This window comes from Cinclus cinclus, chromosome 18 (genome assembly GCF_963662255.1).
Source record: "Cinclus cinclus chromosome 18, bCinCin1.1, whole genome shotgun sequence".
NCBI classification, from domain to species: domain Eukaryota; kingdom Metazoa; phylum Chordata; class Aves; order Passeriformes; family Cinclidae; genus Cinclus; species Cinclus cinclus.
Genome location: NC_085063.1, coordinates 1,330,085 through 1,355,263, shown reverse-complemented (window position 1 = coordinate 1,355,263; position 25,179 = coordinate 1,330,085). Strand labels below are relative to the sequence as shown.

At 55.9% G+C, this 25,179-nt stretch overlaps 1 protein-coding gene across 5 annotated transcripts in view; it reads right to left on the bottom strand.

Moving 5' to 3' along the window:
* Positions 1–9,269, bottom strand: part of DLGAP4 (DLG associated protein 4) — a 59,177-nt gene extending 49,908 nt beyond the window's left edge. For 2 of the 5 annotated variants that reach the window (XM_062504735.1, XM_062504736.1), the window contains exons 1-3: positions 8,319–9,269; positions 6,942–7,079; positions 1,632–1,849 (exon numbers count right to left, since the gene is read on the bottom strand). In XM_062504735.1, the coding sequence (XP_062360719.1) occupies positions 1,632–1,849; positions 6,942–7,079; positions 8,319–9,269 (1,307 nt within the window). Of the gene's footprint in view, positions 1–1,631; positions 1,850–6,941; positions 7,080–7,706; positions 7,761–8,318 lie in introns of all 5 variants that reach the window. The other 3 variants (XM_062504739.1, XM_062504738.1, XM_062504737.1) reach the window with 2 other exon arrangements.
* Positions 9,270–25,179: the final 15,910 nt, after the last annotated feature.

The window sequence follows — 25,179 nt, the reverse complement described above, 5'->3', positions numbered from 1 at the left end:
AGCCCTTAGAGGGGCAGAGACTCTCTCAGAGGGACGGCTCTGTGCCTTAACCTGGCTCTGGCTGTCCTTGTGCCCCCGTTCCAGTCACTGCCCGGGGTGCCCCGGCTGCCGGGCTCGGGCTGCGGGTGGGCGGCGAGGGCCGGGCACCAGGTGGCGACCGCGCTCCGCTCCCGGCTCCGGCCGCGGCTCCGGCTTCAGCCCTGCTTCTATTCCCGGCTCTGGCTTCGTCCCTGGTTTTATTCCCGGCTCCGTCCCCGGTTCTTGTCCTGGCTCCAGACCCAATCCCGGCTCCATTTTCGGTTCTATCCCTGGTTTCAGCCCCAGCTCCAGCCCCGGCTCTATCCCCGGTTCCAGCTCTAGTCCTGGCTCTATCCCCAGCTCCGTCTCTGTTCCCGGCTCTGGCTCCAGCCTCGTCCCGGACAGGGTCCCGCAGGATTCTGCCCCCGCAGAGCTCCTGTGGGGACGAGCCCTGCCCGGAGCCCTCTGCAGTCGCATCCCTGCTGTCCCGACCCACCGCGCATCACAGACCTGTCCCAGCATTGTCCCGGCTCTGGCTGAGCCCTGCCCTCAGGGCAGGCCACATCCCGATGGACATGGTCTGGATGGACAATGGCCAGGGCAGAAGCAGTCCCAGCCTCTCTATGTGGGTATTTTTCACCAGAGACTCCAGGACCCCACTCTGCTCTCCTGAGGTGGATGTGAAGGCTTGAAACAGGGATAGATCCAGAGGAGATATTTCCAGGCCTCCCCATGGCTGATTTTGTCACCACCTCCCAGCAGAAAGCAGCACCTGGTCTCAATGTGAAGGCTCCGTGAGGTGCCTCACACTGCCTGCACCCCACTTCCCTCTGTGTGTTGAGCCTCAGCAGTTCATTCCCCGTGGCTCCTGCTTCTCTATGCCCCTTTGTACCACTCACAGCTGCCCCAGCTGCAGCATCCAGCACTGACAGTCCCCAGGTGCCTTGTCCTGGGATGTGAAGCAGCTGCTGAGGACACTGCATGGCATCACTACCAAGGTCACACAGAGCCCGTCCTGTGGGACCAGCCTCTTGCCCAGCAAAGCTTCTGCTCTGCTCCCCTGGTTTTGTCTATCTGGCTCAAACCACTTTGGGTCTTCCTCCCTCAACTTCTGGTGCCAAACCTCTCAGCTCCTCAGGATGTCATCCACCCCCATGTGCCAACTTTCTGTCTGGTCACAAAGTCCCTGGACACTTCTGGAGCAGAGCAGCTCCAGGCACAGTCCCAGCAGGGCACGTGTTCTCAGCCATGCTGGGTGAGCAGCTTCCATGGCCAAGGGGCATCTTGAGGTTGGGATCTCGACATTCTCCCAGAACAGAAGATGCTTGGATAGGAAATCCCCACAGCTCCATCAGAGGAATGCCCTCCCCATGGCTGAAGGAACAGGAACCTGAAGCAGATCCTAACACCAGGGCTATTGGGAATCACCAGGATGGGGAGCCACATCTTCTCCTGTCCCACTTGTCTCCTCATCTCTCTGTTAGCGTTGTGGTGCAGGAGCCCTGCTGAGCTCTGATGCCACATGGGCCTCTGTGGGAAGCTGCGACCTAAGGGCTGCTCCAGGGGTGGCCCTGAGGACCTGTGCAGAGGTCCCACAGGAGCTCCAGCGTTACCTTTGTGTGGTGCTCTGCTCACTCAGGGACTGTTGGGTGGCCTTGAGGTAACTCTGCCTCCGAGCTGCAGTTTTCGGGGATGGTTTGGGGCTGGTTTCTGAATCTTCGCTATCATCATCCCCCATGGCTTTGATGTAACTCCCGCTCCGCATGCGCCGGCACGGGATCTCGCTGTCCTTGTCCCGGGACAGCGTGTTGTTCCACTCCCCGTGAGGCACCTGCAGGAGGAAGGGCAGTGTGAACAGATATGAGGGATGGCACATCCCATCATGCTGGGACCAGCAGGATCATGGGGAATTGAGGAGAGTGTTGGACCTTCCACTGTAGTGGGTGGGATTAAGCAACAATTCCTTCACAACCCTCCCTTACCAGTTCATGCCAGGCAGCCCTAGGTTTGGTGGCCTCTGTTTAAGCACATCACAGCCATTCCTTGCTGCTGGACACCTCTGTCCCAGCCATGCTCCCACAGCCAGGACAAGCTGCACAATTCCAGATGTAACGGGGGAGGAGGGGATGGTCTCACTAGGCCTATGGGGCACTGGGACAGGGCTGGACGTGGGTGTTCATTGCACAGACCACGTCACTGAACATACAACTGCTGTTGTGGAGCGGAGCTTGGGGCTCAGAGCCCAGACCTTTATGGGGTCTTTAAGGTTTTGAGCTGAATGTGACTCTGAGTGGCTGAAATTACTTTCTGAAACCAAGTCAGGCTCTCGTAAGTCCCTCTAGAGCAGGTTGGGTACACAGACCTTTTGCTGGCCTCTCTGCACAGAGATGAGCAGCACCTTGGACATGAAAAGCACTTCTACCCCCACCAAGATGCCAACTCCACAGTAAATTTCAGGCAGACACAGTCTCTTGTTCCCTCAGTAGAGAGGAGTGAGCTGATGGTCCCATGGGAGGCCTGAAGCACTCAGCAGCCACAGTAGCCACCATCCACCCTGCCCATCCTGTGAAGGGTTTGTGGGGCAGACCAGAGGCAGAGCCAAAGTGCCCAGAACTGACCAGGACAAGCCACATGTGATGTGAGACAAGTCAGAAGAAAGACGGGGAAACCCAAGTTTCCAGGAGCATGCCTTGGCATTGTGGCTCACTTGGATTGCTGCTGGCCTTTGTACTGCCCTCGAGGACATGGCCAAGGAGCAGCCAGGCCCGGTGTGAGGATGCAACAATGTCCATGCCATACCAGTGCCGCCCAGGGCCACCCAGACTGCTCCAGCAGCAGCTGAGGATGCCATGGGGATCAGTGACAGGTCTTGTGCTGAGCACAGCTTGTGCTGATGAGAGATTCCACCTTGGCTCTGCTGTATGGAGCTGCTGGATCTGCCCAGCTGCCCAGGGAACCATGGGACTTAGCAGCCACGGCTCACACAGTGCTCTGGGGACACAGGGCTGGGTTGCAGTTGTGGTAAGCCAGAGCCCTGTGGTTCCCATCCCTGCTCCCAGAAGGGCTTCTGTGGGAGCCAGAGACAATCTGAGGTTGTGTCTGACGCTGCTGGGTTGTAGCACCTTCAGATGAGGTTCAGATCTGCAGGCTGCAGGCTGTGTCCAGGTGCAGGCTCAAGCCACAGACCACAGCCGAGGGCTTTCTCCTGTCCGAAGGAGCAGGGACTCAGCCTATGTCCTGCCAGCCTGCTCTGTGTGCCCACTCTGTGGAACACACCCCAAACCACCCTGGGGGCTGCTTTGGTGACAGGCAGAGGCCTGGAGTGCACCCATGACCCAGCATGCACATTCCTGGGGATGTGGAACAGAGCCAGGGCTGATCCAGGTGTGTGAGATCCCAGCTGGATACCAAAGGGGAGTGAGTTTTCCACGTGAGGCACATACACTGGCCAGGCCTTCCTGGACCCACTTGCTGCTGGTGTGGATTCTCCCACCTCTTTCCACTCTGCTCCTGCAATCTTTATTCTTGGCTACAGCTCCCAGGCTGGCTACTCACATGACTGTCCAGCTCAGGGGCTGTGGGTTTCATCCATCAGCTCCTTATAAATGCAAAAGCTGGGAACCCTTTCCCGACTGGGTGTGAGTGCTGCCTCTGCTCCAGCCTCTTGAGGGATCTCACTGTTCCAACGAGTCCTGCCACTGGAAGGATCCCACAGGTCACTGGGATGCCTGGCTTTGACCCTTTCTGAAAGATACAAGGGCCCTGACAATCACTTTTATACAGATCACCTTGGTGTCAGGTCTGTCTGGAGACTGCATTTTACTGCTTCCCTTCTCCTTGGGCTGAGCTGCAGCTCCTGCCTGTGGAGTCTGGGCCAGCATGGGGCTGGAGAGGGCAGACAGGGCTGGTGAAGGGTGGCAGGGCTGGAGAAATTTGGCAGGGCTGGAGAAGGGTGGAAGGGCTGGTGAAGTGCGTCAGGGCTGGCTGCAGCCAAGTGTGCCATGCAGGACAGGGACGGGGACTGCAGGACAGGGACTGACCCTGTACAGGGCCAGCGCTGCATGGTGTGGGGCAGTGAGGAGTGCTGAGCTCAGCCCAGGACACTGGGGGATTTAAGACCTCAGGATACTGCAGCTGCTCTGCTGCCACTGCTCGAGGGCACAGGCTGGGGAGTGCTCAGTTCTGCCATGGCTGCATTTACTTCCTGGCCTTGGGTTCTCTGGGCATGGCAGCACAAAGACAGCTCCAGTGTATCTCTCTCTGCTGACTGCCCCAGCACTGCCTGCCCCACTGGGACTTGTCCCTCTCCCAGGAACAGCCTCCCTGGGGCATCACAACAGTGCCTGGTCCTGACCAAGCTGCCTTAATCTTCCTTTCCCTGCCTCTCCTGTGCTTTGTGCCTTGGCAAGGCAGCAGGACACAGGGCTGCTCTTGAGGTGCTCTGCACTCTGGTTCAGCAGTCAAGAGGAAGGAAGGTGCTTGGGAGGACATCTCCGAATCCATGCCCCCACTTTGGACCCTGTCCCACCTCTGCCTGCACAAGAGTCCACCGGGACTCTGACAGCTCTGGCTCCCATGGGACAGAGAGCAGGAAAAGAGTTTCATAAGTGTCACACCTGCAAAGACAAGCAGGTGCCCTTGGGGTCCTGCAAAAGCAGCACAGGTCCTTTGGGTGCTGGTCACAGTCCTCTGGGATGTTTCTCTGCAGGAGGATGTGAAGAGCCTGTTCCACAGTCTGAAGCTCTGCGATGGGGGTGATGAGCCCAGAGCAGCTTCTGTGATCAAGGACAGACCTGACAGTGGCCAGTGCAACCCCTCAAAGACAGCAGAGTTCCTGGCAGGTGAGACCGGGGCTCTGAGCACAGACTGTGTCATGTCCAAGTAGGCATGAGGGAACCCAGGCCAGGCACAGAGCAGTTCCTCACAGGTGGTGGGGCTCTGCTGCCCTTCCTGCTGCTCTCCCAGGTGCGGCCTTGGCTCTGCCCAACATGCTTTGAGTGGTGTGGAAGGAGTGGGAGTAAGAGGATGCTCAGGTCTGGAGACTTTATGGGGACTTGGGGGCTGCAGGATGTGGGTCCTTCCTTGTGCTCAGTTGTGGTCCATGTGGTGCCCTGTAGTGCAGGGATGTGGGATTCAGGCATGTGTCCAGCCCCGGAGCTGGGGTCCACCACTGCCACAGCACTGCCTTGTCACCAAGTGCTGCACAGCCACCAATCAGCAGCACCGTCTGGCTCTGCTGCTCTCCTGCCATGAGCCGAGCTTGGAGGGAAAAGGGGAAGGGGCCACAGGAGAGGCTTCCCTTGGAGCATGGCCCAGTCCCTGGAGCAGGAGGATAGGGGAAGGGCAAAGCTCCAATCCTGGGATCTGGCAGGAGCTGCAGTGCTCCCTCCACTCAGGGAGGGAAGTGCTCCCTCCCCCAGGGAAGGTCAGGGGGAAGAGACTAGAGGAGCAAACAGGGTTTCCATAACACACATGCCAGCTCTGCCATGCAGCCCAGCCCCACACACACGGACATGCAGCACAGTAACGCCCTGCTGAGCACTGCAGGGGTGCACAGGCCATGCACGGGCTGCACTGCTGCAGGCACAGCGCTGCTCCCTCAGTGATTGTGTCCCCTGTGCTGTCCCATGGGCTCAGCCATGTCCTCGAAAAAGCAACTGGAGCCAGGCTGTCCCTCTGGCAGTTCACCCTCTGGGAAGGTTGTATTCCTGCTACATGGCAGCTTGTGGGGCTGCCATGAGGCACTCAGCATTGTGGAGTAGCTGTCACTAAAAAGGCCACCCAGTCTGGATTAGGAATTATTTTCAGGGGTCCTGGGGGCTAAGGAAGCTCTGGTGTGGTCTGACTGTAGATGAGGTTGGGAAGGCTGATCTGGATGATGCATCATGGTGACTGTCCCTCAGAGCCCCCACACTGCCTGAACCTTTGGTGCTGTCTGCAGACCAAGTGAGCTCCTGCTGCATATGGGGCCCATGGGGACAGGGGGACAGGGGCTGGGGAGCACAGCCTCCCTCTCTGGGGACTGTACTCTAAGGATGGAGCTGTGTCATCCTAGGGACTGACCCAAGAGATGCCTACCCTAATGGGACAGGGCTGGACCTGGAGCTGGGTGATCACCAGACCCAGCATCTGGGTATGGATGCTTCCAGGGCCTGGAAACATCACATGGATCCCCAATAGTTGCTGATGAATCCACAAAATACCCAGACCCTTCAAATGGGGCAGTAGAGGTGAACAGTTTTGGGGGCTTACCCTGCCTGGAGGCTGGGGTGTCCTGTTTGCCCCCATCCCACTCCCACCCTCTCTCATGTCTCTGCACCTCTGGCACCCACTGGGCATTTCTGCTTGGCAGCAGCTCCCTCAGCAGCAGGGCAGGGCCCTGTGTCCCCCAGGCACTGGGAAAGCAGATCCTTGTTGCTCCTGGTATATGGAGGGAGTGTCCCCAGGTGTGACAGGGGACATGTGACCATGCAAAAGGACATTCCCCCCACACAAGCTCCAGAGGTGACTTCTCCATTGCCTCTCCTGTGCCAAGGAGGGGTTGGGATACAACAGCCCCATCCTACCATGAGGTGCCTGAGCCCTGTGCCTTGATCTTTGGGGCTGACAAGGTGAACCCAAGCACCTGTGACCTGTCCGCTTGTAGGGGCACCAGGCATCGTGTTTTTGGAACTGGCTGCTTGGGCTCTCAGTTCTGGTGGTGAACTGCTGGTGAACCAAGCACAGGGACTGCCCCAGGCACTGGGGATTTGGTCACACCCCGTGTCCCCCAGTGCCCCTCCAGCCATGCCAGTCGTGGCTGTTGGCTGCTCCCTGTCCGCTCCAAGTCCAGTGGTGCAGGTTGCTGGCCTTGCCAGTGGTCCCAGGAGGATCAGAGCGAGAAGGAGTTGGGCAAAAACTCTTCCTCAAAACAAGATCCCTACCTGGGAACTGCCTGCGTCAGTCGGCCTGGGACTGAGGGGCTGGTCCCAGTGCCCTGTGTCCTCCCAGCCAAGCTGTGGGGCTGCCCAGCTGCTGGCCAGGCCCGTGCCACCCAGCTGTGCCCACAGCCCTGTGTCAGGCTGTCGAGAAACGGAGGCTCATTACATGGGGAGGAAGGAGCAGAACAGCCTTGTACCCCGGAGCCCAGGGGCTGTCAGGGCTGTCTGCTGGGCTCTGTGCTGCAGCCTGAGGGCAACAAGGCTCTTGGAGAGCTTGGCTGCAGCTCTTTCACCTCAAATGCTTAACTGGAAGGAGCAGGAGTAAAGAAAAAGAAACCAGGCCAAGATCATTTTCCCTGCTGGTGTTCCTGATGCAGTCAGTTCAGTCCCTTAGAAATTTGATTTACAGCCCTGGCCAGCAAGGTATTGGAAACTGAGTGTGCTTCAATAATTCATCACTTTTTAAAGCCTCTAAGCCCACTGGGCACAGCCAGAGAAGCTCCTGGCACCTCTGCATTAAAATGCTAGATGATTTACATACACAGGCCGGTCCCCTCCTCCCCTCCATCCAGGCCTGGCTTATTTGTCTTCATTCCTCTCTCTAGGGCACAACCAGATTCATGCCACTCCAGTGCCACTTTTGGAATCTGCCACAGACCCGGAACTGTAGGAGCCAGGGTTTCAAAGCAGCATTAGCCATGCAGGCCATGCAAGCGGGGCTGGCACTGCTCTGCTGCCCCAGCCCTGCCCCGCGCCTGCTGGTCCTACCAGTGCTCCGGGGAAGCTGGGCAGAGAGGGGCTGACTGGGCACGCCGGCACATCCTTGCGATGCGTGGAGATAAGGGGTGAGTGTTAGTTAGTGCTGCTGACCTCCAGCTTGTGGACGGGGGCACAGGGGTCTTCAGGGGGGCCTGGGAGCTGTGGCCCCTCAGCATTCCCGACTGCGTGGGCACTCATGGGAAACAGCCACATGGAGTAGCTACATCCCCACCAGCCCAGGAGCGTCCCCAGCACCTGCAGGGCCTGGGCAGGCAGTGGAGACATGTGGGAGGACTGCAGGAAATGGGATCATACCCGGCAGAGGAGATGGGGTGGCATGTCCCCTCTACACTGCCATGGTCCAGCACAGGGCCTGGGGGTTCTGGGATTGCTCTGCAGCTCTGGGAGATGGACCCCATCAGCACCCGTGACGGAGGAGCAGAGGTCTGTTCCCAGGGCCCTCCCCAGCCCTCTCCTGGCAGCGTGACCTGAGGTGGCAGTTGAACCGTTGAACCATCTGGAGATGTTTGATAAGGTCACACGGGTGCCCGCTGAGAGGACGTCCGTGAACTCGTGTTCTCTCCCTGCACGGAGCACCCCATATTCCCCCATGACACCCACCTGCAGGTAGTGGTAGGCCAAGTCCTGGTGGCAGGACTTGGATTTGAGCAAGGCTTTGTCGATGGTGGCGGAGGCCTTCTGGCACACCTCCCGGGCATGGCTGAGCGTCAGCGTGGACCAGGAGCCCCGCTTGATGTAGTTGGAGTTGTTGTTGATGGGGATATTGGTGCAAGGGGTGACCTTGAGGTCATTATTGCTCTTGGAGGATTTCAGCATGTGCTCGCTGATGGTGTTGTAGGCGTGCATGAAGTACTTTGGCTGGCTGTGGTCGGGCTGCCGGCCCAGCGTCATCAGCCCCATGGGGTTGCGGTAGCTGCAGGTGTCGCTGTCCAGGTTGTCATCGGAGCTCCACCAGCCGGAGATGTTGGACCTGGTCCTGCGCTTGGGCTCAGAGGTCTTTGCCCGGTCCTTGCTCTTGCTCCTCCGGTTTTGCTTGGCGTCATCTGCCCCCTTCTTCCCGTTCACGTTGCCCTTGGTGGGGCCCTCCAGAGACTGGGACTTGGCAAAGAGCTTCTGCACAGAGTGCACGAGGTGCCGGATGCGCCCCGGGCTCTCACTGCGGTGCTTCGCGTCGCTCCGCTGGAACTGGAGGGTGCTGAAGCCATCCCTGTGGATGGGCAGCTGCTTCTCAAACTGGTCGAGGAGGTTGGCAGGCAGGCGGTTGATCTTCGTGGCTTGGGCATGGCTCGGAAAAGGGTTGTCATCCGGGACCTCAAAGTGGGAGTTGTAATGGATGCGGGGGAAAGTGCTGCTATTGGAGATCTGGTTGTTGAGTGGAAGGAGGCAGTCGCCATGGACGGTGTTTTGGGCTGGGAATCGGGGATCCATGGCGAAGGAGTCGGTAGGGCTGAGGAGATAAGGGTTCCTGTCCTGGGGGGCATAGAGAGAGTCTTGAGGGGAGTCCAGGTTTTCAGAGAGATGGCGGCTTCTGTTGTCTCCTAAGCCCTTCATGGTCCCAGTGCTTCCTAGACCATGGCTCAGGGATGGTGTGGCAGAGCCCTCGCAGACCTCCCTGCAGCTAGAGGAAGAAGACAGATGCTGAGAGCCCACTGGGAACCCCTCTGGCAGCCCACTCTTCACTGGGGGCACATCCCTGTCCCCCTCTGAAAGCAAATGCCACCACAGTTAAAGGACAAAGGAGCAAAGGAGGATGGAAGAGGCAGGAGGGGAGGAGGAGAGGGGAGGAGGGCAGACCAGGGGCTGGAGAGAGCAGGGCCCAGCACAGGAGGGGCAGGATTCATGTTCCCACTGCAGTTTCAGTGCTCGTGTGCCTCAGTGCTGCTGCTGTTCTGGTGCTGCATGTGGGCAATTATCAGCATCCCCTCTCCAGCAGCGTGACAGAGGCACTGCCAGCAGGTCCCTGCTCTGTCCAATTTGCTCAGGGGGCTGGAGGAAAGCCTGCTGTCAAAGCCCAGCAGGTCCTGCTGAGCCCAGGCAGTCCACAGCCGAGCAGCCCAGTTTGCAGGGTGCCTGGTGTTCCCGAGGTGACAGATCCCAGGGCTGGCACAGCTGTGCTAATGTGACAGATGGCAAACACCTCCTCTCCAGCCATGCTGCCTTCCTGGCAGGTTCTGCCCTGGAGCACGGCATGTCAGTAGCTCTGTAAGAGCTGAGTGTTTCTGAGCACTCACAGCCTGACCTGAGAAGCTGTTGGCTGCTCAGACGATGATTCCTGCTGGGCTGCACCACTCCTGGGGAGCTGTGTCACCTGTGCCACCCTCCCAGCCAGCTCCTCTGTCTGCTCTGCCACAGTGAAGGGCTGGGGTTGGTTCCTTCCTTTCAGTGGGTATGGGATCCCTGTTGGGGGGGGGGGAGGGGGAATGGCAACTCAGACAGAGGGATCCCCTGAGGGATCCTCACTGAACATCTCCCCAGTGGTCTTGCCCCATCCCACTCAGTTCAGAGGGATCCTCATCTTTACTGTGCTATACAGAGAAAAATGACAAGCCTTTTGGATTTGCTTAAAAGAAAAATCAATGAACATTTATATGAGTTGAGCTGTCAACCAATAAGTTGATTTTCCATATTAAAACCTACTTAAAATCACAGAATGTATAAATGAACTCTTATTTTCTGTTACCTTTTAGTTCAGTTTCTTAGTTCCTTTTTGGTTTAGTTTATGTGTCCTTAAAAAAGAGAGAGTGACTTTTAACACATGCAGATAGTATGTCCCTGTGAGGAGCAGAGCTGACTCTCTGCTCCTGGCTTCTCCCTTTCAGCTGTGAATTGGTCTCCAGTCTTCTCGAGGAACTTGTCCCCCACATGCAGTGTGGCCAGCAAAGTGATGTGGGAGTGGAGTCACTGACCACTGCAGGGTGGCAGGAATCGACAGGCATGTCTTCATCACTCAGGGAAAAATGTATTAATAATGAAAAGCAGCCAGAGCTTTAAATAATTTTTGAAAGCACCAAAAAAAAAAAAAAAAAAAGGGGGAATTTATTCCATGGCTTGATGGACTTTGCAGTCTCTATTTAACTCTGTGGCTCCCAGTGGCTTGGCAGAGCCAAGCTGGGCTTTCCATCCAGCTCCAATGGAGACCCCACTCCCATTCCCCCTCCCCTGAGCCCTGGTCCTGAGGGTCCTGTCCATGCTGACCTCAGCCCACCTGCTCTGAGGCACTGCCCACTGCCCCCTGCACTCATGGCAACTGTCCAGCACTGCTCCCTGGGCATCCTGGGGTCTCACACCAGGCGTATCCAGAGCCCTACAGAGGCTGCATGGCCCCATGGAGTGGCTCCTCCTGTCCTGCTGCTGAGCCGCTCCAGCTGCCTTCATCTCCAAGCTGTGCCCTGCTCCATGGTCCGGGCTGTGCTGCTCTGGGAGTGAAGATTTGCCCCTCTCCAGCACACAGACATTACCAAGACATTTTGGGGATAGGGACATGGCCTGAGCTGGGAAATGTTGATACCAAACCTGAGCTTTCTGCCCAAACACCAAACACAGACTTAGCCTTGGCTGGGGTCCAGCTGCTTCTGGTCCCTGTGTGTGTGATCCTAGCTCCCACTGTGCTCTCCAGCCCCTGGAGTCCCCTGCCCATGGGATCCCCTGGGCTGTGGATCTGGAGTGACAGCAGGGAGGCTCAGGATGTGTCAGCTGGCACCCACAGTGCTCACAGAGTGGTGACAGAGAGCCCCAGGTGATGTTCCCAGAGGAAACCCTCTGTTCAGAAGGGAAGGATAGGGTGTAGGACAGGCTCCAGGTTGAGCTATTGATCTAAATTCCAGATGGCTTTGGATAGCCAAGCTCCACCTGCACACCTTGGAAGGGAAGCCCTGCAGGAAGCAGAAGCTCAAACCCTCCCTGAACACCACCCTGAAGAGCCCGGGCTCAGCTCTCCCTGCCATGGCCACTCTCCCTCCCTTCCTTCCCCCAGATTTTGAATACCATTAAAATCCTTCCCTTGAGCCCAGGGCAATCCTGGTGCCAATGGACGCTGTGCTTCTCCCATAACAGGAACCAGGCTCCCTAAGGAAATACCACACCCTGATTTGATTATAAAGGGAGGTCTCTGGATATTGATAGTAAATACATCTTTGCCTTCTGAGAGCAATTGGTATTTGAAGCAGGAATCTCCTCCTAAGGCAGCCCCTGACTGCCTTGTGCTCACTGGGCTCCAGATAAACTGCCTTAGGAATCAAAAGACGTAGGGAAATGAAATGAAATTAAGAAATGTAAATCAATGCAGTGAAGGTCTAGTGTGCACAGGAGGAGGAGAAGGGCCAGGGTCAGGCTGGCTCTGGGTGCTGGAGAGGCAGAGGGGCAGAGAGGAAACCCTGAGGGGCTGGGGTATGAGTGGGAAAGGAGAGAAGATTTTGGAGGGGCAGGAGCAGAAAGGATGGGAAGGTGGGAGCAGGGGAGGGCAGGGAGCTCCTTCACTCCCAGACCGGTTAACCCCTGCCAAGGATGGGCACTCACTTCTGTATGGCAGAGTTCACTGCTACCATCTCCTCTGGGGCTGTCACAGGTCCTGAACCTCCTGCCTGTCCTGCCTGCTCCAGGATCCCTTCCCTTGCCAGTCAGGGAGCTGTGAAGTGCCCTGCTGCTGGGCATGTGCTAGTGCTCACCACGCTGTCTTTTCTGCCTCCTCTGTCAGCTGGTTTCCCTCTAAGACGGATTAAACAGTTTTCTTAAATTTCAATTACTCCCCGCAATCCTTGGCACTTTGTTGAGACATGGGGTCAGGGAAGGGAAAAGTCCAGAAAGATCTTCCACACCATCTTTTAGATTTGGATGAAAAAAGCTTGAAACTAAATCTCCCAAGTCCATGATCCTGCAGCTCCCAGAGTGGGCAAGGGCTGTCTTCTGGGACAGTTGTCCAGTGTCCCTGCTGTGTCACCCTGCCCTGAACCAGGCCTCCAGCACCACAGAGGGGGCACGAGGGTCACTGCAGGAGAAGACCTGTCTAGCAGACAGTCACAGCAGGGGCTGCCAGGGCCAGGACAGGACACCTGAGTCCATGGAAAGGGACTGATTTCACCCCATTACCTCTGTTCCCCTCAGTCTATTTTCTCAGGACTGCCCTTGCTCTTCCCAATGGCTCTGATGATGCTCAGAGGGGATGCACTAACCTGACCTGAGCTGACTTATGGCACTTTTGTGTGTACCAGACCCTAGCCAAAGGTAGCCTCTTGGGCCTGGTTCACAGCCTGCAGGTTTGGATGGGCTGTACCCAACCCACCTCTGGCAGCTCCAGACATTAGGCAGGGGTTGGAATCACAGAACAGAATTTCTGAGTGGTTTGGGTTGAAGGGACCTTAAAGCCTATCCAGTTCCACCCCCTGCCATGGGCAGAGACACTTTGCACTAGACCTGGAAGGCTGCTCCAAGACCCAACTAACCTGGCCTAGGATACTTCCAGGGATGGGTCTCCAGCCATGTCAGGGACAACTGGCTGTGATCAGCAGGTGCTGGGGCTCTGCACCATGGGGCAATTGGGCAAACTGATGTCACTGCCACCATGATCCCTCTTCTTTACTTCTGGGGTGGACATGGGTTTCAGGAGATGCTGCCCTATTTCTATTGTCTTAAATGTTACAAATCCACCTTAGAACAGCTTATGCTGAGGGCACAGAGAAGGCAGAGAACAGGGCAGACTCCCTGCCCTCTCTCAGCAAGAAGGGGACAGCAGAAGGAGCCTCACAGCCTCATCCCACTGCTCGCTGCTCTAATGTTCCAGGATCTCTCTTTGCAGATGGCTGGCATTTGCCAGCCCAATCTGTGGCAGAGACCCTGGGCAGGGCTCAGTCCTTCTCACCAAGCCTGGCAGATCCCAGGGAGCTCTGAGAGCACCCCACACTCACCCAGACTTCTGCTTCTTGTATGTGCACATTGGGACTGTAGCCAGAAATATTCCATAGGTGTGTGGATGTGGCACTTGGGGACATGGTTCAGTGGTGAATGTGGCAGTGCTGGGTCAATGGTTGGAATCCATGAAGGCCTTTTCCAACCTCACTGATCCCATGGGAGCACACACAGCTCCACGTGTGACACGTGGTGGATGCCCAGGTGTATGGGCTGTGGGGGTGCCCCTGTGACTGGGTGTCTACAGGGCTCCTGCAGAACTAAGGACTGCTGGGTTGGGGGCTCATTTTGATCCCCAAGGGCTTCCTCCCTCCTGCCTTTCCCCCTGCCCTTGGCACATGTGCCATTCAAGGACTCCCTGTCCCCTCCCTGGCCACCTGGCTCTGCTGATTCAGCCATGGCAGCAACAGCTGAGCAGTGCCTTGACTCAGTAAGGGGCTTGAAGAGCTCTCCAAGTGATGCTCAGGCCCTGGCACAGGGTGCCAGAGAAGCTGTGGCTGTCCCTGGAAGTGTCCAAGGCCAGGCTGGGCAGGGCTTGGAGCAGCCTGGGACAGTGGGAGGTGTCCCTGCCCAAGGCAGGGGTAGCACTGGATGGGCTTTAGGGTCCCTTCCAACCCATACCATCCCAGAATTCTTTGGTTCCCTGATTCCATGTAATACTGAGGCAGAGCTGGCCAGAAAGGGCCAGGAGCCACTTGGGTGATGCTCAGGAGAGGCTGGCAGCACATCAGGAGAAGCAGCAACCTGTAAAATGGGTCTGCTCAGAGCACACATCCTCCAGAAGGAAGCCACCCCTGGACTGATGTGGCTGAGGGCACCCTTTGGGGTCAGCTGGTCCTGCCCTCTGCCCATCAACTCTTCCAGGGCTCCATGTCCCCCAGGCTCCCACACAAACCCCAGCCCAGCCATCCGGGCTGGCTGCAAACACAGAGGTACCTTTTATATATGGACCCAGCAGTATGATAACAAGAGGCTGGAGTCAGGAGAGATGATTTGCAGCCTGCAGGGGGAAAATGCCTCCCCTCTCCCTGCTGCAAGGAGCTGAAAGGACCGGTGTGCTGTGGTGCAGGTGACGTGGGCCTGCCCACACGCTCCCGAGTCAAACGTTCCCTGAATTAGCAGGAGCTCTGGATGTGGTGCTGGGGCTGCTGGCTGCCAGAGCCCTGCATTAATGATGATTCAGAGTTCACAAGCCGATCGTGGCCGATAAAAATAGCTGGCTGCTGCTTGGAACAATTCATTACGCAACAGAGCCTCCTCCTGCCACACCGCTCCCGGGATGCTCCCACTGCTGCCTCGGCTCCCTCTTGGGGCAGAGCCCATCTCCAGGGATGAGCAGAAGAAAGCACTGCCCATCTTAGGACGAAGGCAGGGGCTCCTGAGGTGGAATTAATGTCACCCACCATGACAGTGTCACCAGGAGAACCAGGCACTCACTGCACAGCAGTGGAGGGGACAGTGGCTTCCAGCAAGCCAAGTGTGTCACATTTTTGGGGTCCCTCCTTAGGAGACAGGGAATCCTCTAGAGGGTCGGTCTGCCCACTGCCTAAGGGTGTCCCAGGGGCTCACCCAGCCCATCCTGACCACCCTGCCAGGCAGCCATTGCCAGGTGAAACACACCCAGTGCCAGTATGAGCTCAGCAGAGTCAGATCCCCCAGCTGCATCCCTGGGGAAGGATTTTCCCACATCTCCTCGTGTGGGAATAAATGGCTGGTGCCCTTAGAATGTGGGATCTACACACAGTTCCTGAGGCCCCATAACAGCTGAAGACCAGTGGTGTCTTGCTTGCTCTTCAGGCCAAGGGGTGTCTCTGCCCACTGGTGCCCACTGGGGTGATGAGAGAGACAGGATCTGACTGGCACCATCTCAAAATGACAATGACTAATTTATCTTACCTTAAGAGCTCTAAATACTACTCTTTTTTGTTGTTGTTTGTTTGTTTGTTGTTTGTTTTGTTTGTTTTGTTTTGTTCTTTTTGTTTTGTTTTTTGTTTTTAATCTACCTGCAAAACCAAATGCTGTTAAAGTCAAAGGTTGTGATATGACACAGATTTTTGCCTTCAGGTGTTGTCTAAGTTGGAGGAGCATATCTCTCTCCTGAGAGAGACAGAGAACTTATTTTCATGCAGATGTCACTGGTAATATAATCAACTCTACAGGGAGCAAAACCCCAGAAACTCTGCAACCTATTTGTCTGTCCCTAAATAGAAGTTTCTCAAAGTTCTCCATGAGACGGAATTTGCTCTGAATCAGGAAATGCAAAGCATTAAGTAGGTCAAATGAGACAAATGAGACAGATAAGAGAGGGAATTTTCAGGAAGAGAGAGCAGGACAGCTGATGAGGTGGCTGGAGTGGAAGGCCAGGACAAGGAGCTGGACTGTTGTCTTTGAAATCCACCTGCAGCCTCTGCTGCCTTGCAGAACACTTGGGGCACAGGCTGATGACCACAGGGGGCATGTTCCAACTTGGCTGGAAAAGCAGCTAATGAGAACATTCTGGCTCAAAGCTGACCTGTTCCGGCCAGCAATGTTTAAGGGGTCTGGAGGGGGTGACAGAGTGTCTGCACAGCCCCCATGGAATGAGCGTAGGATGCAAAGCCCTGAGCGCAAAGCCCTGAGCACAGCAGCCCCTGACCTGCCTCTGTCCTGAACCCCAGGGATGGAGGTGTCCCCCCTTGCACTGAGAACTTGTGACCCAGACAACAGCAGAGACTCTGCTTGGTCTCCTGTGCTGCCCCCCTGGCCAAACCCCATCTGAGTCCTCCTGCCCCTCTGTGCTGCCAGAGCCAACAGCAGCCCCAGGACCACAGCCCCAGTGCCCTCCCAGGGCACAAAGACCCTGCTGAGGAGGAGAAACTTCAGCCTGGAGAGGAAGAGACTGAGGTCAAACTGCACTGGAATCTTCACTAGAGGAAGGTGCTGAGCTCTGCACTGTGACAGTGACACGACAGGGAATGTCTGGAGCTGTGTCAGGGGATGTTAGAGATCAGGGAAAAGTTATTCCCCCAGAGAGTGCTGGGAACTGTCCAGGCTCCCCAGTGAACAGGCATGGCCCTGAGGCTGCCAGAGTTCCAGGAGCATTTGGACAGCACTGTCAGGGAGTGGGTAGGATTGCTGGGGTGTCTGTGCAGGGCCAGAGTTGGATCAATGATCCTTGTGGGTCTCTTCCAACTCAGCACATTCCATGAGTCTCCATCTCCTTGTCCTTAATGATTGTGGCAGAGTAGTTACAGGATGCTCAGAACGCTCTGGCTGTCACTGCTGCACTGCCAGCTGAGAAAGGATGTTTGTTTGCTCCAGGGCAGATGTTTCCTTTGCCTAAATGGCCACATAAAGCCAGGCAGGACCCTGCCTGCATTCAAGGTGCAGGGTTGAGATGATCTTGGCACTAGGTTTGCTCAGTGCCTCAAACCAAGCAGCTCCTGGTGCCTGAGGGTCCCAGGGCAAAGAGGAGCAGGTGGGAGAAGCCAGCAGCCCCCTGTGCCATTCCTTGGGAGGCCAGGCTGGGCCTGTGTGCAGCTCCCACGTGCTCGGAGCTCGGGAACACTTCCTTTGTCTCAAAGTGGGTCAGGCGGAGGCGTGACGTTACTATAGCGATAGGCAGGCGATTTCATAACTTTATTTTCGAGGGGTGTGTTGCAGGATTCGCCAGGAGATGGAGGGAGGGCTGTCATTGAATCACCCTCCCACCTTCCCTTCCCTTCCCTTCCCTTCCCTTCCCTTCCCTTCCCTTCCCTTCCCTTCCCTTCCCTTCCCTTCCCTTCCCTTCCCTTCCCTTCCCTTCCCTTCCCTTCCCTTCCCTTCCCTTCCCTTCCCTTCCCTTCCCTTCCCTTCCCTTCCCTTCCCTTCCCTTCCCTTCCCTTCCCTTCCCTTCCCCAGCCTGCTCCTGCAGGAGCTCCACTGCCCCTTGCCCACCAGCACAGAGCCGGGTCTGACGCCCCCTGGCCCCCTCGGGAGTCCTAAAGCCACCCCTGGGCCATCCCATACCTCTCACAGCGTGCTGGGCTTGGGGACTAGGCCAGACTCAGCATCCTGTGCGCCGTGTGTCCCTCTGGGCTCCAGGACTGGCCCTCATGAAGACCTGTGGGGCAGAGAGAAAAGGGGACATGTCCTCACAGGGATCAGAGAGGCATCTTCCTTACCAATGTCCCAGGCCACAACCCTGATGGGCAAACACTTGACAGCTCTGCCTGATACCCAGGTTGTGTCCAGCAAAGGGCAAATGGCAGACTGAGGCAGAGGCAAAACCCACAGGACAGGGATGGATGTGGGAGTGGGTTCTGTATCCCTCTGGGTGTCACGTGGACTGAGAGGATGAGCTGGAGATCAGCCAGGTGGGGAGAAGAACATCCACAGTGCTCCTTGCTGGGGGCTCAGGGCTGGGCAGAGCCCCTTGCTGGGAAAGTGCTCTTTTTCTTTCCTTCCCTTGTTTCTTTATCGTGGACTAACCCCCCTGCAGTCCTTGGCCTTGCCAGGAGCCACTGACCTGGGCAGGGGGGATCCTGTCACCCTCTGTGCCTCACCCTCTGGGCTGTCCCCTTTGAGCCAAGCCCATGGAGGCAGCAAGGAGAATCCTGGGGACAACCCTCCTGCCCAGGGTTCAGATGGCACCTCTGGTGTTCCCCTTGCTGTGTCCCAGCACTGCACCTGCCAGAATCTGCTCTGACTCTCACCTTTGGCACTGCAGCTCCCACCAAACCTCTCCCAGCTGGTCACTAGGTGCTACTGTGCTGCAGCTAAAGCCTGGCAGATCCTCTTTCCCTGCCACCCAACCACACTGCAAGCCACGGGAAAAATGTTCCCTCTGGGAAAAGCCAGGTCAAGAAAATACGGGGAAAAAAACTCCAATGTTTCTTAGCATCCCCAAAACTCTACTGGTCCCACAGAGAACACACCTGAGTTATCTAATCAGTGGTGTTGGGGTTTGAATTGGTGAATATCTCAGGCTGGTTTGTTCTGCACTGGGAGCTGCTGGGGCAACCTGGGTAAATCCTGCTGCAGGGAAGCAAGGGATGGGAATGGCATGAGTACCAGAAGAGGAATCATCCTTCCTAGGACAGTATTTTCATTCCTAGTTGAATGGAGGAGGCCAACTGGGTTTGAGAAGGTCTGTGAGAGCTCAAAGAGGGTTGAAAATAGGTGAAGCCCAGTTTCTTGGCTCAGATGGAAGGCTGGGACAAGGATACAAACCTTGGCAATTTCTCTAGGGAAGCCAGATGCAGGTGCTGGGCTTGACTCCCATCCCGGTGTTGCAGAAGATGACCAAACTGGTGCCCAGAGATGAGGCAGCAGCACTTCGTCCCCAGAATGGAGAGATGGGCACTGCAGTGCCCCTGAGACCCTGCTGCCACCCCACTGCCATCTGCCACCACCCAGCCAGAGAGGCTTTTTCCTGCCTGGGAGCTCCACTCGTGCTGGGTGCCTGGCTGTGGCAGAGGCACTGTGCTCTCCTCAGACATGCCCAGCAGCCCTCCTAGAACCTGTCCCAAGGAAGCAAAGACTGGAGAGATGGAGAGGGCACTGTGCAGGCAGACAATAAGAGGACTGTGTTGACTCCAAGGGTCTTATGAGGGATACCCCAACAGACAGAAAAATGGAAGGCCTGGGAAGATCAGCAGACTGGCCTCCTAAATTGAATACAAATCCTCATCACCTTCCCACCAGCTCTGTGCCCTGGCACTGCAGAGGGAACTGCTAAAGCAAAGGGACATGTCCTGGGACAGCCAGGCAAGGCATTCACATCTGTCCCCACAGCTCACCTGTCTTCTACATCCAAACATCCCTTTCCTGAGTTTATTGCTGCTCCTGGGCTGTGAAGTCAGAGCCCAGTGCTGAGACAGAGGTGAAGCACATGTGGCTTCACCCAGGCCAGGAGGTCTCTGTTGTGGTCCAAGGGACACCTCCCCACCCCAAACCCAGATACTGCTAGGCTCAGGGGTGTCCCTGAGGTGGCAGGTCACTGACTGTGTGACTGTGCCAGGATGAGCTGTGGCAGGGCCACTGGCTCCTCTGCATGTTCACTGCTCTGGCACAGCCCAGCCCTCTCACAGCTCTCTCCATGGGAAAGGCAATTCCAGTACTGTGAGCAGTGTGAGGTCCAAGCCCATGATCCAGACAGTAGAGCCACAAGCACAGCCAGGATCCACAGCCAGTGCTGCCCCCAGAGTCAGCATCCACCTGTCCCTGTCACACACTGTAGCTGTCCTACTCTAATGCCACCAGGATCTTCCTGGTGCCCCAGCACTCTCCTGGCTGCACAGGTACCACCACAAGCACTCAGCATCCTGTAGCAGCAGCAGTGGCTATGGGGATGGAAATGGCTGTGCAGGGCTGACATCACTCATCCTGTCTCTGTGTGTGTGTCACCAGCACTTCAGGGTACTTCAGTCCCCAGGAACAGCCCAGTCCTGGCACCCCCTGGCACACACAATGGGTGGGAGAAGCAGTGCCTGGGTGCAGGCCTCTCCTCGCTCAGCAGGTTCCTCCAACTAAACAAGGTCATTGAAGCTCTGGAGGAAGAAGCATTTTGGTGTGGAACACTGTTTTTCCCTTTGCATGATGTACTTGCACAGAGAAAATGGCACCATAATTGCTTTTAATTAATATCAGCATCAACGCCCAAGGAAATGCTAATGAGCAATTGTGTCACCAGCACAAGCACCTGATGTTACCGACCAGCCAGACACCTCCACTGTCCCTCCCACCCTCCATCCATCCAGACACCTCCACTGTCCCTCTCTTCCTGCCATTCTCAGGAACAGGGTGCTGAGGGCTGCAGTGTGAGGGGGTGAGATGGAAGCTGATGCATGGAAGGACAGGAGAGGTGCTGTAAGCTTGGGGAAGGGGGCTGCAGACCAGTGGTAGGGCAGGGGAGCAGGGGCCAAGCTGGGGCCCTGATTTTGCAGGCAATGAGGGCACAGGATGCCAGAGGAAGCAGCCAAGGGTCCATTCAGGACCCTTCTCTGCTCAGGGGTGTCTTGCTGATGAACTTATGCCCCTTCAAGACACTTTTGGTGAATGGGGTCTCAGAGTGCTCTGCAGCCAAGCCTCACTGGAGAATCAGCTGGTGATTATTATCCTCTTGGTCTAAGGGAGGAGGCCATAGCCTGCCCTGCTGCAGCCTGGGTGGTTCTGTGTGGCTGGAGAAGGTCTTGAAGAGACGAATCCTGACCCCAGCTCAGAGGTGGCTGCAGGTCAGTGATGAAACATGAAGCATCAATGTCTGCTGGGGCCTCCTGAGGAAGACAATGAGGTTTCAGCTGAGTGAGCAGGTGAGGAGGGCAGGGTGGTCCTTCCTCTCCTGCCATTCCAGGGCCACATTGGTGTGATCACAGCTGGAGCAGAACAAGGCCAGCAGAGCTGGGGCAGTGCAGGTGGTACTAGGATCTAATTCTAGGGAAAACCCTGTGGAATGTTACAGGTTCAAACAGCAGACTTTTTGTCAGATTTCCCCCCTTGGTCTCTCTGACCTGCTTCGGCTAGCTTGGGGTCAGAGAGATAGGGGATTTTTTTATCCGACATGGACAAAAGTAAAAGATTAGAGGAGGCTCTCCTTCCCAGGATGATCCAAGTTTATTGTCTTGAAGAGTTCCAGGGGAAAAAAAGAGAGAGAGCATGGGAAACGTGGGGTATTTTCAATCCCAACTCAGGGGCGGAGGAACCCCGGGTCACAGCCCCTCAGGGCCGGCCAGGGGGAAAGGGAGGGGTTAAGGGAAGGGGAGAACCACGATACAAACCGAGGGGGAAACAGAACAAACCATCCTCAATGCAACACAAAACCATAAATGTGCATTACAACAACTTTTGGGCTGGTCTCTTTGAAAAGAGAGGTCCCTCCCAGGCTGGGCTGTCACCTCCTGCTCCTTCCTGCTTCTCCTCCAGACTTGGAAGAGCCTCAGCAAACCACCCACGGCTGCTTTTGGTAAACCTGAGAGGAAATTAAGTCCCCATTCCAAGGAACAAGCACAGTGACCTGGCAGCCAGCCCAGTGATGGATCCAGAGTTCTGTGAATAGTCTGTGAGATCCCAGGAGCACAGCATGGATGTTGCAGGGATGCAGGAATGAGCAGGTCTGGCACAGGGGCAGAGAGGAAAGGGCAAGGAACAGAGCACAGCCCCACAAGCAGGTGCCCAGGAGCTCTGAACACAGGACTCCTTCCTCCTTCTGTCACCCCTCCTGGTCTTGTCCCCAAACTGAACACCCTCTAACACTTGGATTTATAGACTGTAAGAGCAGGTACAGACATTGCCAACCCTTCTGAAACAGGCCATGGCACCATTGTATGCAAATCCAGCTAGAGAACTAATGACAGTAAATGTATGTGTGCTTTTGTACCTCTAATCTCTGCACCATTTCTCTGGGTAAAACAAATGCATTGAGCTCTTTTGGGCATCCCAGAAAGAATCACTTGTTACATAGAGGAGGTTTGGAGGTTGAGCTGGGAGCAGCACCTCCAGGGAAGGACAAGAGGCTGCTGTGGAGAGAGGGGAGAGCACAGGTGAGATATGGCTGAGCATAAGGGAGGAGATTTGTAGACAGGATTAAGATCCTTCTGAGGAGGTATGGAAGGAAAAATGCATGTGAAAACACCAGAGGGAAGAATTGAGCAAAGGTGGGAAGAGTGGGAAGTCCTCCTGAGCTGTGAGGAAAGTGCACCCCTCCCCAGGCCCAGAAGGCTCCCACGTAGATGCCTTGTCAGCAGGGTCCTGTTGGGGCATGGGAGCAGGGAAATGAGGTTACAGCACATGAATGGGCTACTCCACTCCCTGCTCTCCTGACAGAAGTGTGTCCTGAACACAAGGACAACATGCAATGATCCTGCCAAAGATGGAAGCTGAAGTCAGCAAAAAACTGAGGCAAAAGATCCACCCTCACATCTCCCAGAGGTCAAACCCCACATCACTGTCAGCTGAGAGGAAGCTTGGGGACAGAGGGGGGACTTGACAGTGGCACTCCTTTAACTCTGTACACAGGGTTCTGCCAGACCTTGGAGGAATCTCCTAAAGGATAAAGACTTTGGAGAGTGACTTTGGCTGCCTGAAGTCTGTTTCATTTGAAAGAAACATCACTCTCCCTTCTGCTATGGTCTTAATATTAAATTTGCTGCTACTGATTTACTAAGTAAACACAGAGATAACCTCTGCTCTACTCAACTGGTTCCGATTAGATATTAGACAAAATTATTTCACTGCAAGAGTGGCCAGGCACAGGAATGAGTTGCCCAGGGAGGTGGTGTGGAAGTGTTCAAGAGCCACCTGGATGTGGCATATAGGGATGTGGTTTAGAGATGACTGTGGTGGGACTAGGATGATGGTAGGATTTGGTGATCTTGAAGGTCTCTTGTAAGCTTGAGGATTCTGTGAGACTCCGGAGTGTGGCCAGGCCAGTAGCCCTGGAGGGCAGAGGAGGGCACTGTGGGTGGGTGTTACCTGTTCTTGGCATGGGAACAGCAGCAAACAGCCCTGAGATCCCCGATGTAGGAATGGGGGAAGGAGCTGGATGGAGCAGAGCCTTGTCTCACCCTCCAGGCAGTGAGAGAACTGTGCTCCCAGCGGGGAGGACAGATGCTCCTGCTGAGAGACCCCAGTGGGGTAGCACGTCCCCTCCTCAGGGTCCATCATGGGGTGGCTGCAAAGCTGGGCAGCCTGGAATTGTGAGGAGGGATTCTGCACTGGTTCCATGCCCTGTGGAATGGAGCTCCCAGCAAGAGGGCAGGGCTCAGGCTCTGCTGGGACAGAGCTGGCAGGGACTGCATGGACCTATGAGATGCTCCTGTGCTGGAATACTTTCCTCTGAGGGCATGGGGGTGTGACACAGACCCAACAGGACCTGAAATAGTGAGGGAGCAGAACAAGCAGGAGGGACTGGGTGCCTTCACCTGCGTGACATTGTGATGTTGAGAATAAAACTGGTCCAGATAAGGGACTTGGAACAAAGAGATTCTGTAAGTGCCTTCCCACTGATGCCAGGGAGCCTGGATAACACACTCTGCTCACATATGGACAAGGATTTGACCTAGTTGTGCTCTCGAAATCTGACTGGGAGTGTCACATAATTGGAGTGTTAAAACCAGCAAATGCTAAAATCAACAACTTCAGGGAGGAATGAGGGCGCAAAGAGACATCAGATGTCACGCAGGCAAGGTCAGCAGTTTGAGTCATACCCATCTGCAAAGCTCTCAGATCTGTTCCAGCAGAGGCAAAAGAAGCACAGGGCCTTCCCCAGCCTGGCAGCTGCTCTGCCAGCAGCTCTGTGATCTGCAGGGAAAACAGGTTCCCTTGCTACGGGAGGGACTTGTGCAAAGCACTGCAACCCAGTGTGAGCCTAGAATGGACATGCAGAACACAGTGGCTCAACAGCTGGACACATCTGTACAGAATCATGGCTGAAGTGAGACCCTGCCTCAGCCAGGGAAGGCAGGAAGAGCAGGGCCTGTGTGTGGCACCCACAGTGCCTTACTAGAAAAGAGAATCAGTTTATGGCTGCTCATATTTGGGAGGATGTTCACAGAATCAGGGAGTCATTATAATTGGAAAAGCTCTCTGAGATCATCAAGTCCAACCCTTAACCCAGCACTGCCAGGTCCACCACTAAGCCATGTCCCCAGGTGCCACATCCACACGTTTTTTGAACACTTCTAGGAATGGCAGCTTCACCAGTGCCCGGGGCTGCCTGTGCCAGTGCCTGAGCACCCTCACTGTGAAAAAATTTCCCCTAATAAACAGTCTGAGAGACTGAGGAAAAGAATGGAAGCACATTGACCCAAAGCCAAATAAAGGCTTACTTCCAGCCCTACAGCTGCACCTATACCCAGCCATGGACTGTCCCTGGCTCTGCTGGCTCTTACTTCTGCCCTGGGCTGGTTAGCATAGCCAGGGCACACAGAGCTGGGACAGCCAGCCTGAGCTAGAATGTGGCTGCAGAGTGAAGAGAAGGCCAGAGGTGCTGGCTCAGAGCCACATCCTGTGTTGCCCAGACTGTCCCCAGCCTGCAGCCTGCCACAGTCTGTCCCCACCAGGATACCCTGGATCCTGCTCCTGCCTGGGGTTGGGAGGGGGACAGGCTGCAAAGTGCTCATGTCCTGACCAGCTGTGCCCATGTCCTGACCATGATGGGAACCTGGGACCTGCTATCCTGTGGAACATCTGAAGGATCTGTCTGCACTCCCTGTCCCTGACACTGCCTGTCAGCTGACAATGGACAAAGGGCATCATCTCTCATGAGGCAGGGCACAGCCTGACATGGCCTCATCAAATTCACCAAAAAATCCCTAAACCAGGTCAGCCTCACCACAGCAGGTGTCAGAAATCGTGTAGTTCTGTTGAGAAGCCCTTAACCTTGTTCCATCCCTGACTCTGGCAGGGAAGGGACAAAGAAGCTCCTGGTGTGACACCTGGGGGAACCTGCATCACCCACTGGGTGCCACGGGGCTGCAAACACTCCGGGGTCCCTGGAGCAAGTCTCTGCTCTGTACTCATGGCTCGAGCCCCACGCTGATGTGGCCACCAGCTGCACCTTGGACACAAGGGATGGAGCCCCTGGAGAAGTCGCCTGTGGCAG